The following is a 14,989-nucleotide window of genomic DNA, read 5'->3' on the forward strand; positions in this document are numbered from 1 at the left end:
AATTGGTCTGAATGTGGAACCTGAACTAAAAAGATTATGAATATCTTAGTGTAATTTTTGCATTTCACAAATTCATCCCAAGAACTGGACTGGACCCTTTGGCGGGCTGGATTTGGCCCCCGGGCCACATGTTTGACACCTGTGGTCTAGCCCATAAATACCCAAATATCTACCATCTACCAAAATCATTTACTGATATAAAATGTTTAATCCCTGTTGATCTACTAATACATGTAAATAATTGGTGCAAAATGCAGTTTGTCATCTTTTCATGGTCATCAAATATGGCCCATTTGGACATTCCGAGGCTCCGTAGTTACCATGGAAACATCCTCATCTTCTACAACATTGATTCTCCAGTAAAACCCATGGAGTTGGCTCAATGACAGTGGATGGACACACTTGGTTTATACTCAGTTAATGAGAGATTTTGCTGAAGAAGTCACTTTGTCTTCAGTTTTCTCTATTTTTTTAATATTATAATCCTCAACTTTACTCTTCACTTATGAACATCTACATGATCAGTAAATTAAATGTATGAAAATATCTGATTTTCACTGAGAACAAACACAAAATACAGAAGATAATGTTACAATAAATAGTGATAAATCACTTAAGGACGGTTCAATATAGAGAAAAATTAATTTGGGAACTACCACAAATGCCACACTGGGTCCTTATGGGTTAGACTTATTACCTCCGCCAGGAGGTATTGTGATCGCTTTGCTTCGTGTGTTTGCGTGTTTGTTTGCGTGTTTGTTTGTTAGCAGGATAACTCAAAAAGTTAAGGACGGATTTTCATGAAATTTTCAGGAAATGTTGATACTGACACAAGGAAGAAATGATTAAATTTTGGTGGTGATGTGGGGGAGGGGGGCAGATCTGTCTTGGCGGAGGTCTGCGCTCTCAGAGTGCTTTTCTTGTTATAACAGTTGAGGAAAATTCACACATTTCAGAAAGGAAAAGTGGATGGAGACACTTGGTTTATATTAAGCTGATGAGAGATTTTGCTGAAAAAGTCACTTTTTCTTCAGGTTTCTCTATTTTTTTTAATATTATAATCCTCAACTTTACTCTTCACTTATAAAATCTACATGATCAGTAAATTAAATGGAAGAAAATACCTGATTTTCACTGGAAACAAACACAAAATACAGAAGAAAATATTACAATAAATGGTGATAAATCACTTAAGAATGGTTCAAGATAGACAAAAATTCATTTGGGAACTCCCGCAAATGTCACATTGGGTCCTTATGGGTTAGATTAGGGATGTAACAATATGAAAATTTCATATCACAGTTACTGTGACCAAAATTATCATTATTATCGAGGTATTATTGAAATGTGCTCAAAATGTTCAAAAAGTACTTATATACACACTGAAATAATGTAACCAAGTTGTATTTAAAAAAATATAAATAAATAAATAAATAAAAGTAACAGGCACAATGTACCTTCTGTTGGCAGAAACATTCAAATATTAACCATTAGGGGTCTGAGCCTATTTTGGCCGTTTTTCAGTACTTTTGATTTTGCCTTTATATACTATATAAACAAATGTTTACTATACCCATGTTTGGTATCAGTTTTTTCAGCACAACTTCATTTATATCATCTGTCTATTATTTTTTTCACTTTAATCTACTATAAAAACACAAAAGGACAAAAAACACAAAAAAATATATAAAAGTCCGATTTGAAAAATGTATATAATTTATTGCATAAATAACACAAAGATGCTTAACAAACCTTTTCAAAGAATTTAAAAGTGAATATTGTTTCCAAATATTAGGTATATAAGATCAAAACTGTAATAAAATTAAAACTATACTCAAATATTTGACATAAAAGCAGATCTTTACATAGGCATTTTTTCCCTAAAAGTGCGGTAATCAAACACGGTTATCATGATAATTAGAATATAAACGGTACTACTAACTATCGGCAATTTTACCATGGTTTATCGTTTTACCGGTAATCGTTACATCCCTAGGTTAGATAGACTTATTATAAGAGTTGAGGAAAATTCACACATTTCAGAAAGTTTATGTCACATGCATCAACAAACTAAAATGATATAAAAATTAAAAAGCAAAAAAATGTCCCATGTGAGGCCCAAGGATTAAATGCACATGAATGTTAGAAAATAAGTACTGGAGTGTTAAATTGGCACTGTAGAAAAGTATTTGGGGGATTATGTGTCCAAAAGTTTGAGTTACTCACCGGGGAATCGTCCGTTTTTCTCTGTGGCTGGGGGTAGTGCTCCATCCCATTCTCGAGAACTGTGAAAACTAAAAACAAAAGACAAAATTAAATCTATAATATTGTATGGAACAACGCAAAACACTGACAACCTGCTTGGACTCGCTAAAGAACCACAATTCTCATTTTATACAGGACAAAATGAGAAAAACCCAGGTCATAGTTCAGGTCACTGTGAAATCAGAATGGTTGCTCTCCTCTAGAGCTGTTACGTTATGAGATATCTTGTCTTTAACTGGAAATATTGGCCTGTCAAGCTCTGACAAGGATCAGGAGTAGATGTTTCATCAGTTGAACGTATTCCTTTTTTTCTTGGGTCACTTGCTATTCTTTGAAGGAAATTGTTCAATAGTGATGTACCCATGCTTCAAAGGACATTTTACAATACCAATGTCCTTGCTTTATTATTGTAGCTCCTCATTTTGCCCTCAGTGGAGACAGTACATGCTCCAGATTGCAAAGGGTCAATGACTCTTTAGTACAAAGACGATTGAAAATCTCCAACATCCGCTACATCAAGAGCTGCACACAGCATACGAAAACAAATTCAAGCATTCCCTCTCATTTCATCTCAGTGGAAAATGAAAGAGATGTATTGGTTGGTTCATATGTGGAGAATCTGATGTTGCAACCTTCTCATACTCTGTTGTGGGAAGAGCAACAGCAGTGACTTTTTTTTCTTTGTGTAACTCTTTGGCTTCAGTCCAGACACACACAGTGTACTTCGACCTATACTCACCGTCGTCGCTGTGTTTTCGTGACAGCTCCTGCTTACTGCTGTGAGCCACCACTTCTTCTGGAACTTTATCCAAATCACTGGTCTGCAGAGATGAGGAAGGATAAGATCAGATAGAGTATGTAGGTGGGTGCTTCTATGAAACTGGTCCCTAAAAACAGGACAGAGGGGCTAAAAATTCAAACCAGATGTAGACTAATGTTATGAAGCAAGTTTGGAAGCACTTTGGGTCTATTTTAATATAATAAAGTAAAGATAAAACACATTTTTATATTTTTTCATATTATTTTTTATACAAAAATCTGCATGTAACACAATAAAAAGGACACAAAAATTATGTACTACCATTTTTTGGAATATCTTTTCATTCTCTCATTGGTACATTTTGGGAATCAAACTAATTATGCAAGGCAGAGTGTTTCAGAAAAATGACCACTGTTGCAAAAAATCAATCACGATTTATTTGTGTTTAAATGGGCAGGTTCTGCATGTAACACCAGTGGACACGATGGGTTACACACAAAACCTGGAATGAGACTGAGATTCATGAAAATGAATCTGCCTTGGCGGAGGTCTGCGCTCTCCGAGTGCTTTTCTAGTTTATTTATTTATTAATTTAAAAGTGTCATTTAAAAGTCCAACTAAAGGAGATAGATAGATAGATAGATAGATAGATAGATAGATAGATAGATAGATAGATAGATAGATAGATAGATAGATAGATAGATAGATAGATAGATAGATAGATAGATAGATAGATAGATAGATAGATAGATTTAAACTATTTATTTATTTATGTAAAAGTCTCATTTAAAAGTCCAAATAAAGGAAATGGATGGATGGATGGATGGATGGATGGATGGATGGATGGATGGATGGATGGATGGATGGATTATTATTAGTACTTTATTTTGCCAGGTAAAATCAAATGAGAACAGCTTCTCATTTACAATGACGATCTAGCAAGAGGCCCCAACAGACAAAAACAAAACAAAACAGAACAAAAGAAAAACAGATAAAAGGAAACAGTACAGATGGTGAAGAGACTATGAAGTTAAAAACTAAAAAACTAAGAGACTATGAAATTAAAAACAACATAAATAACTACTAGAGTAGTAGAGACCTCGGATGGACGGACGGACGGACGGACGGACGGACAGATAGATAGATAGATAGATAGATAGATAGATAGATAGATAGATAGATAGATAGATAGATAGATAGATAGATAGATAGATAGATAGATAGATAGATAGATAGATAGATAGATAGATAGATAGATAGATAGATAGATAGATAGATAGATTGACAGATAGATAGACCTTCTTCTATGGGTGTACTAAACATGCTGTTTCTGTTTCTGAGTCTGCATTTGGAAACTATTATCATAACCCCTGTTGAGCTCACGTTGTGTTGGTGTAATGCTCCACTGACACACACCCATTCACTAACAGCTGCACAGGACAGAGCAGGATGGGCCAAACACAACAGCTTTCAGATGTCATCATACAGAGGCACACATCCAACCGCTCATTCACTGTAGCTTACATTAAAAGTGATAAGCTACGAAAAACAGATTTCCTTGCACAGAGACGTGGAAGTGGGGGCTGGCTGGGGAGTGCGGCTCTACAATCAGTCCAGTTCATCTTCAGCGTTGTAACATGAGCGTTTGCACAGACATATCCCTTCATCACTGTCTGGACCAGACTGCCTTTATTGGTAGTGTTTACGGCTCTGCAGTGGCAGTATCTATTTAGAGAATCGGCCATGTCTAATGCAGTGAGACCAAAAAATAATACCTTAACTCAACTGTGATAATTTACAAGGCTTTTTATGAGTACGACTTAATGGAGCAAAGGGACAGAATCGGAGAAACAAAATGAAAACAGCCAACCATATGTTTTAGATTTGGGATTTAAACACGATAAAAGCAAACACTAGACATCTGATCGTGTCCTCACCGAGTTTCTTTGTGGAGAATCAGAGCCACTGGCCCTCTTGGCCTTTTGTGCCAGCGACGTCCCAAATCTCAGTGCCTCGTACACAGGGTCCACCTTATTGCCGCAGGCTTTGGAAAAGATTATACAAGACATGATGAGGGATGATCACAAACAAATGTTTAGCCTTTACGAGGGCCAAGCGGTCATTTACAATGCCATAAAACCAGGTAAGTAAATTGTATAAAACAGCTCAAGTGGAAAAGTGGAGTAAAGTTTTCCCTTCCACGCAGAGAATACATTATGATTATTATTATTATTATTATGGAGATTAAGCTGCTCACCGATGGGCATGACTTCTTTGATGCAGCCATACTGTTCCTGGATCAGTAATGGGGAGCTGTAGTACCGCCGAAAGCCTTTTGGCTGAGGAGAGAAAGACAAAGAGGGAAAAAAAGAGATGCGACAGACATTAGAGAAAAATCAATATGCAGCACCTCAGGCAGCGATGCACTCTAACACTGAAATACTGCACACAACTCCATTTGGAGAGTGTTTCTGCATACAACTGACTTTGCAGAGATGAAGTTGTGCACACTGGCACTTTGCTGACATATATTTATAAAGCTTAGGCCAGTGTTTTTCAACCTTGGGGTCGGGACCCCACATGGGGTCGCCTGGAATTTCTAGTAATTGATAAAAATAATAATAATAAAAAAACTTTCTAATAAAAAATATATGGTGAGTTGACAGACAATCCCATTACATAAAAGACATGACAAACTGTGAAGCTGAAACTGAAGCACTGTGGTACTGTTTATCTTTCAAATGTTCATTGTGGTCAGTTTCAGATGCTGCAGCTCTTTCATAATTCATAGTTTGAGTTATTTTTTGTTCAGTATTAATTGTCAGCCTTGTAAATCCAAGATGGACTGACTGTACATATCCTGACCAAGGAAAATCAAATTCTCACTTTGTGCAGTAATCTACACCTGGCTTTACTGCCTCCGTCCATAATAATATACATTATATAGACTAAATGTTGTCTTAAATTAATGTTTATTTGCAACATAGTATGGCAAACTATTACATGATCAAAAACAAATTTTAGCAAAAAAAAATGTCTCCATTTTGAATGTCTGGGGTCGCCAGAAATTTGTGATTTTAAAATGGGGTCACAAGCAAAAAAGGTTGGGAACCACTGACTTAGGCCCTTGCAACAGTGCAAGAATAATTTTTTTTCCAAACACTTCCAAATAATTTTACGAATACATCTAGTAAATGCAAAAATTAACCCTTTCATGCATAGTGGTCACAACAGTGGACAGCTATTCAACAGCTGTTCTTTGTATATGCATGGATTTTGTTCTTTTAGTTTCATATCAGATGATACATTGGACGCTTATGCATCATCCCATACACTGCATTTGATAACATTACTGTAACTTTGCTGTTCTAGATAAACCTGATCTGACATGTTTGAGTGTAAATCAATTCCTTGTTATTGTTGTTAGGCTGTAATTAACAACAAGAAGTTGTTGTTTTTGGGTTTTTTTTTTGCATATTATCTCCATGAAGTGAGAAATGACTAGTAGAGTATGTTAAAATGTAAGAAAACATCAAAATGTTTTTATTTCATAGTTTTTACACAGTATGTAAGTAAATACATGTTTCTTTGCTTCAAAAATTAAACGCAAAGTGTCTAGCTTAGTGGACGTTTTTGCACCTCTATAAAAAAAGAAAAGTTCAATCGCATTGTTTTTTTAATGCCTAAAGAGAAATAAAATCATTCAGGAAAAAAATCTTGATTAAGGTTCTCACAATTCATGCATGAAAGGGTTAAAGACGCACCTATTTGCACTGGCTTTTAATACAAATTTGTGACTTTTATTTGTTTTATTTTCTGATTGTATTTTTAGGTACTATTTATCCTATTATTATGTATCTGTTTTATCAGTTTTACTATATCTTATCTTCTATATCTATGCATTTTGATTAGTTTTACTATATCTTTTCTTTGTACCTATATCCTTGTACAGCACTTTGGGCACTTTGCGTTGTTGTAAATGTGCTATATAGTTTAGTTTATTTATTTATTTATTTTGAATATGCAACAAAACCAAGTAATCCCACTTAGTCTTTATAGTTTATATAAATAAACTTGACCTTGACTTTGAAAAATTACAAGCAAAAGATATGGTGATTCACAACTAATGGCTGGTGTGTTAGAGAAAATCGTGCATATAAAAGGGAGGTTTTTTTTTAATTTAACATGTGTTTTTGTTCAATTGAAGAGCTTTATCTGACTCAGAGAACTGGTCCGTGATTAAATGCAAAGTCCTTCAAGAAATCCGCATTAATTTAGAAGAAATTACAAAACAAGAGAAACATGTCAAGGGTGGGGATGATCACAGATGCTGAAGGGTCTGACACTGTTTACAAAATGACGTCAGGCTTCAATACTGCACTAACCCGTGGCGGAAATGCAACATTAGTTTCACTCAATTTAGATTACTTCCAGCACATTGTTATTTAAAGCTCCAATAGTTCATTTTGGTGTCATTGGGCAAAAAAAAATCCATAACCTTTCAGAAGGTTGTAATTTAAGCATCTGTGAGGAAAGGATTCTACACCCCATTTTTGCATAAAGAAAATCTAGTTTATTAGAAATGATTCTGGCCAATTTGAGGTCTTTCAGAGATCTGTAATCACCAAACACTGCCGAGATACTGAAGATACTCTGTGGCTGTCACAGAAATAACATGGTACCTCTCCTAACTGTGATATTTTTCCATAAAATAGAATAATATACAGACAGAGGTTGTAGATTTTCAAATTCTACTTTTTTTTGTTTTGTTTTGTTTTCTACAATTTATGCCTACTGTCACTTTAACTCATAAAAACCCAAACATCCACTGGTGACCAAAATCATTTAATGACATAAAAAGTTAAATAACTGTTGATCCATTACTCCTGTCAATACATGTAAATAATTGGTGTAAAATACAGTTTGTCATCTTTTCATGGTCATCAGATATGACCCATTTGGACGTTCAGAGGCTCCGTAGTTACCGTGGAAACATCATCATCTTCTACAACATTGATTCATTAACTGAGGTAGTTCTTAATGTCTGAATAAATTAATTATAGTGACTCAGTGCATTTCTTACAACAGGTTGGTGCAAATATAAAGTCTGAAAGCTATTAAGGTCAATGGTAAGTTAAATAAATAAATAAATAAATAAATAAATCCAATGTCAGCCAAAATCATCTACTGATCTAAACTGTTTAATCCCTGTTGATCCACTAATACATGTAAATAACTGATGCAAAATGCAGTTTGTCATCTTTTCATGGTCATCAGATATAACCCATTTGGATGTTCAGAGGCTCTGTAGTTGCCATGGAAACATGCCATCTTCAACAACATTGATTCACCAGTAAAACCCATTAAGTTTGATCAATGACAGTGGATGGAGACACTCGGTTTATGTTCAGTTAATGATATATTTTACAAAAAAAGTCAGTTTTTCTTCCATTTTCTATGTTTCTGATATAACATTCAACTTTATCTTGAGCTTTTATGGACATCAGTCATGATCTGTAAATTAAATATAGGAAAACACCTGATTTTTACTGAAGAATGCAAAATACTGATACTAATATTAGAAATAATGGTGATAAATCATTTAAGAAAAGTTAAAAATAGAGAAAAAAAATAATAATGTGGAAACTGCCATAAAAGTAGCACTGGGTCTTTATGGGTTAATAAGAAAAAATATTATAATACTTTTACTGTGCAGCTCAACACGTGGAAAAGAAAATGGAATGTACTCTACAATGCAGTGTACATAACTAGAAAAACTGGACTTCACAGAACAGACTCCATTTATCAGCCTGTTGTTATGGCCTCCTCTTGTCACCCAAGGCCATTAAGCCTTTATCCATCCATTCCCAAACCATCACCACATCTGATCAATACATTCCCATTAGTTTTGAATCCTTCATTACACTGAAAGACAGGACTGAAGTTCCACTGCAGATAGTTTGTCATCTGCACCTCAGCTGATGATGATACATTCCTGAGTGATAATTAGTTTTTTGGTAAATCATGAATGCAGTTGGGGTTATTATAGTTTCAGAAGTTTTATTAGTTATTATTTTTTGTCTAGTTTTTCAGTTTAATTTTAGTTTTACAAATCCAGTAGTTCTGGTTCTTGATTCTGTTTACGTATGTATGTATGTATGTATGTATGTATGTATGTATGTATGTATGTATGTATGTATGTATGTATGTATGTGTGTGTGTATGTATGTATGTGTGCGTATGTGTGTATGTATGCATGTATGTATGTATGTATGTATGTATGTATGTATGTATGTGTGTGTGTATGTATGTATGTGTGTGTATGTGTGTATGTATGCATGTATGTATGTATGTATGTATGTATGTATGTATGTATATGTGTATGTATGTATGTGTGTGTATGTGTGTATGTATGCATGTATGTATGTATGTATGTATTTGTGTGTATGTATGTATGTATGCATGTATGTATATGTGTATGTATGTATGTATGTATGTATGTATGTATGTGTGTGTGTATGTATGTATGTGTGTGTATGTGTGTATGTATGCATGTATGTATGTATGTATGTATGTATGTATATGTGTATGTATGTATGTATGTATGTATGTATGTGTGTATGTATGTATGTATGTATATGTGTATGTATGTATGTGTGTGTATGTATGTATGTATGCATGTATGTATATGTGTATGTATGTATGTATGTATGTATGTATGTATGTATGTATGTGTATGTATGTATGTATATGTGTATGTAGGTATGTAGGTATGTATGTATATGTGTATGTACGTATGTATGTACATATGTACTGTATGTATGTGTGTATGTGTGTATGTATGTATGTGGGTATGTGTGTGTGTATGTGTGTGTATGTGTGTATGTATGTATGTATGTATGCATGTATGTATGTGTGTGTGTGTATGTGTGTATGTATGTGTATGTATGTATGTACGTATGTATGTATGTATGTATGTATATGTATGTTTCTATGTATGTATGTATATGTATGTGTATGTACGTATGTATGTACATATGTACTGTATGTATGTGTGTATGTGTGTATGTATGTATGTGGGTATGTGTGTGTGTATGTGTGTGTATGTGTGTATGTATGTATGTATGCATGTATGTATGTGTGTGTGTGTATGTGTGTATGTATGTGTATGTATGTATGTACGTATGTATGTATGTATGTATGTATATGTATGTTTCTATGTATGTATGTATATGTATGTGTATGTATGTATGTATGTATGTATGTATTTATTTATTTTGAACATGCAAAGAAGCAAAATAAAACTAAACGAAGCAAATTAAGACAAAAACAAAACATTTAAATGAACAGAAGCTATCTTCAAGTACGTGTAAGTCTGAATTTCGCATGGTCGAAAAGGAGTAGGAAGAAGTATAAACTTATTTAATGTTCAAAGCCCTGATAAAATATTCCATAAACACACACCTGTGACTGGACTATATTTGTATCCATTAGAGAAATCTGACATGAACGAGCTGTAAAAACTCATTTATGGGTCCAACCAGTCAATATCAGAACCTGTATGATTTTTTTTTTTTTTGCAATAATTTCTTTCTTTAGTCAGGAACTAATTATGGTTCAGAAGTGGAAACATTTATTTGTTTCTTTATTTAACTAAAATACAATAATGAGTGTAATTTTTTTCTGTTGTTACAGTTTGCATGATCACATTTGGGAGATAGACACAGCTGAATTACTACTGAATAAAACTATGGAAATAACCTCAGCACAGCTTGTATACAATGATGACACTTTTTTTTTTTTTTTTTTTTATCTTTTTACTTGTCTTAAATACCGTTTAAGATGCTGATCTGTTTACAACACTGCATCACTTGGTGTTCATCTATGTGTTTAGAGTAATTTTTACTTTATTTACCTTCACTCAAACTGGAAAGCACAGATAAAGAGGTGACAAGTGTTTAGATGTAGGACGCCTCGTAAAAATGTAATTCTATATGAGGGGAATGACTTAGATCACAGGTGTCAAACATGCGGCCCGGGGGTCAAATTCGGCCCACCAAAGGGTCCAATTCAGCCCCTGGGATGAATTTGTGAAATGCCAAAATTACACTGAAGATATTAACAATCAAGGATGTTAAAATCATTTTGGGTCATTTCAGTCTAAAGTGGATCAGACCAGTAAAATACTATCATCCTAACCTATAAATAATGAAAACTGTAAATTTGTCTCTTTGTTTTAGTGTAAAAAAAAGTAAAATTACACAAAAATGTTTACATTTACAGATTAGCCTTTAACAAAAAATGTGAATATCTGAAATGTCTTAAGAGAAGTATGTGGAATTTTAATAATATTCTCCCTGTTATTTAATGTTTTGTGTATTTGTAGATCCACTGTGATCTCTACATTGTGATTCACATGTATAAATGATAACGCTGGTCAACAACAAATTTATTGTTTAAGTTTTTTGAGCTGAGGATAATTTTGGTGTGCTGAATCCAAAAATCACATTAATTTTGCTCAATCAGGTCAACTTTCTGAACTATGCTACATATTGGCTTTTTAACATTTTTGCTTACATTTATGGACATTTTCACACCATATGATACAAAATTCTTTCATATTTCTTGCAATAAACGAGTTCTGAAGATTTTACTTTTGCCAATTTATGATTAATGTTTTTTTTTAATATTACAGGTGAATGAAATGGCTTCGACTAGAAGATCTTGCAAAAATAAGCCTGACGTATTCTGCTACATCTGCGGTGAATACACCATTGTACCTAACAGGAATCAAGTGATCAAATGATTTTTTTTCTCTTAAAACCTATTTTGGGTGAGAACTATATAAAAAATCAACTGATAAAGTCACAAAAACGTAATCAATTTTGTGAGAAGATCACATTTTTCAAAATCAAATTAGCAAAAAAACCTGACCTGATTGAGAAAAACAGATGTCATTTTTGGATTTAGCGGTGCAAAATGGTCCTAATTCAGTTGAAAAAACCTAGACAACTTGCAAAAAACATTTTTTTGTAACCCAGTGTAATCTAAAGCACAAGTGTTAAACATGTGGCCTGGGGGCCAAATCTGGCCCACCAAAGGGTCCAATCTGGCCCCTAGGATGAATTTGTGAAATACAAAAATTACACTGAAGAAATTAACAATCAAGGATGTTGAAATCATTTTAGGTCAATTTAGGATAAAGTGGATCAGACTAGTAAAATACTGTCAAAATAACCTATAAATAATGAAAACTGCAAATTTTCTTCTTTGTTTTAGTGTAAAAAAAAAAAAAAAAAGTTAAATTAGAAAAAAAGTTACATTTACAGACTATCCTTTTGCAAAAAATATGAATAGCCTGAACAAATATGAACAACCCGAAATGTCTTAAGAGAAGTATGTGGAATTTTATACAATATTCTGCCAGTTACTAAATTTTTAAGTTGTGATGCACATGTATAAATGATCAACTTAGGTGTAATATTGTTAACATTGCACTTTTTTTCTTAAAAACTTTCAGGTTGTTCATTTTTGTTCATGTTATGTTCGTAGGTTTAAACATTTTCATAATGGAATTTTACTTTTTTTTCACTCAAAACGTACAGAAAACTTTGGACTTGACATTATTTATCCTATTATTTATATTATTTTACTGGTCCGACCCACTTTAGATCATGTTAGGCTGTATGTGGCCCCTGAACTGAAATGAGTTTGACACCCCTGATCTAAATCGTAATATTGTTAACATTGTACTTATTTTGCTAAAGAATTTTCAGGTTGTTCATAATATGTTCAAGTACAATTCGTAGATGTAAATGTTTTCATTATGGAATTTACTTTTATCACTCAAAAGTTCTTATCCTATTATTTATATTATTTTACTGGTCCAGCCCACTTCATATCATATTAGGCTGAATGTGACCCCTGAACTAAAATGAGTTTGACACCCCTTTTTTAGATGCTCTTTGACAGATGTGATGGGAACTGGTGCACTTTATCATCACATCACAATTGACAGAAACAGGAAATATCATCATGGCTTAACAAGCGGATTACCGTGACAGACAAATTATTCTGAAACATCCAATTTTGATATAAACTGGAGGAAGAAGACGAGTAAAAAAGCAGACATGTTAAAAATAATAAGAGAGAAACGCAGGAGCAGGAAAAGTCAAGATATGAAGCTTTGTCAGTTCGTTGTTTTCAGACCTGGGGTGAGAGAAATGAACCAAAACGATCTGATGCCGACCTGGAGGCAGAGAAATCATGTCGGTGAAAGGGTAGAAATGCGGATCGTCTGTGCAGCGTTACTTTCACCCGAACCAAACTGAGAGAAGATACCCCTACTCCTGACTTTGTGCAATTAAAACACAGCTTTTCCAAGTCAAACAGCCCTAAACCACTAAAAACAAGCAAAACTTAAACTTAAATGTTAAAATCTTTAAGCAGCTTTCCAATACATCTGTCTGTCGCTAAGCAACTACTCTGTAAAATGTCACAGAAGTACACGGCTCCACGGGAAGAAAGTTTGGTATGGGTACATTATTGCATTTTTGTGGCTGTGTGTTTATTTTATGAATCCCTGCCAGGTACATGTAGTAACTGTTTTATAAAAGCAATAAGCCACTTACGGCTGTGATTCACCGTGATTCACTGTAAACCATGGCCTCTCTGAGCTCATTTCTATATCAGCTCTAGTTTGAGGAATTGACTTGTCCTTATTTAGTTGTATCATCAGTTTTTTCAGGTTTAGTGAAGAAAGTCTGTATTTGTAGAAGCTCAAAAAGGAGGAAGAAACAATGCATGACATTAGATATGATTTCAGCTATTGTTATTATTACCACTGACACATTTTAATGGTTTATTTGCTGTCTTATTGTTTTTAATTGCTCTTGGTTATAGTGGCTGTACTTTTATTTTTACTATCAGAGCTATTTCTTAGGTGTTTTGTATTACCTTATTTGGCCATGTTTATTACTGCTTTATGTCTCATGTTCTTTATTTTATTTTATTTCATTTTATGTTTGCACCCTTGAAAGTCAGGGTTTCCTTCAGTGTGTATTTCAAGGGATTAACCCTTTCATGCACGAATTATGAGAACCTTAGTTTTTTTTTTTTTTTTCTTGAGTGATTTTATTCCTCTTTAAGCATGTGAAAAAAAAATGCAATTGAAATTTTTTTAATGAACCTATTTTTCATGGAGTTACAAAAATGTCTACTCAGATCAACACCATATGTTTAATTTTTGAGGAAAAGAAACATGTATTTAAAACACATCATCAGAAAGTGATATACTGTGTGAAAACTATGCAATAAAAACATTTTTAATGCTGCTAATCTGATGTTTTCTCACATTTTAACATACTCTAATACTAGTCATTACTCACTTCATGGAGCTAATATGCAAAAAAACAACTTGTTGTTTAAGAAAACTGTTAATTACCGTCTATTAACAATTAGTAATTGATTTAGACTAAAACATGTTACTGCAGATCAGGTTTATCAAGAACAGAAAAGTTACAGTAATGGTCTGAATGTCAGTGTATGGGATGGAGCATAAGCATCCACTGTGTTGGCTGATATGGAAGTAAAACAACAAAACCCATGAATTTACAAGAGAACAACTTGAGAATAACTGTCCACTGTAGTGACCAATATGCATAAAAGGGTTAGCTAGATGATAATAATGATGATGATAATATTTTTATCATCCCATAATATGGATACATCACAGAGAAAAACAAAAATAAGTTGATTTTACTCGCAATATAATTTTATTTCATAATGCTGACTATTTTTTATGTTAAAAAAAAAAAAAAAAAAAAATCAATATACTTTTCACTGTTAGTTTTAGTTTTATGCTTTTAATCAACACTAATAACACTGGACACATTTCTTTTTCTGTTTTTTTAATTGTTAACAGTTCTATTCTGGATATTTAAATCAGTATTGAGGAACTACATC

At 33.4% G+C, this 14,989-nt stretch overlaps 1 protein-coding gene across 2 annotated transcripts in view; it reads right to left on the reverse strand.

Annotated features, from left to right (window-relative positions):
* The window catches only part of stac (SH3 and cysteine rich domain), a 94,724-nt gene that overhangs the window by 28,182 nt on the left and 51,553 nt on the right, over positions 1-14,989 (reverse strand). For both annotated transcript variants that reach the window (XM_030127615.1, XM_030127614.1), the window contains 4 exons: positions 5,283-5,364; positions 4,963-5,069; positions 3,005-3,086; positions 2,227-2,294 (listed from right to left, as the gene is read on the reverse strand). In XM_030127615.1, the coding sequence (XP_029983475.1) occupies positions 2,227-2,294; positions 3,005-3,086; positions 4,963-5,069; positions 5,283-5,364 (339 nt within the window). The remainder of the gene's footprint in view (positions 1-2,226; positions 2,295-3,004; positions 3,087-4,962; positions 5,070-5,282; positions 5,365-14,989) is intronic.

This window comes from Sphaeramia orbicularis, chromosome 22, assembly GCF_902148855.1.
Source record: "Sphaeramia orbicularis chromosome 22, fSphaOr1.1, whole genome shotgun sequence".
NCBI lineage: Eukaryota > Metazoa > Chordata > Actinopteri > Kurtiformes > Apogonidae > Sphaeramia > Sphaeramia orbicularis.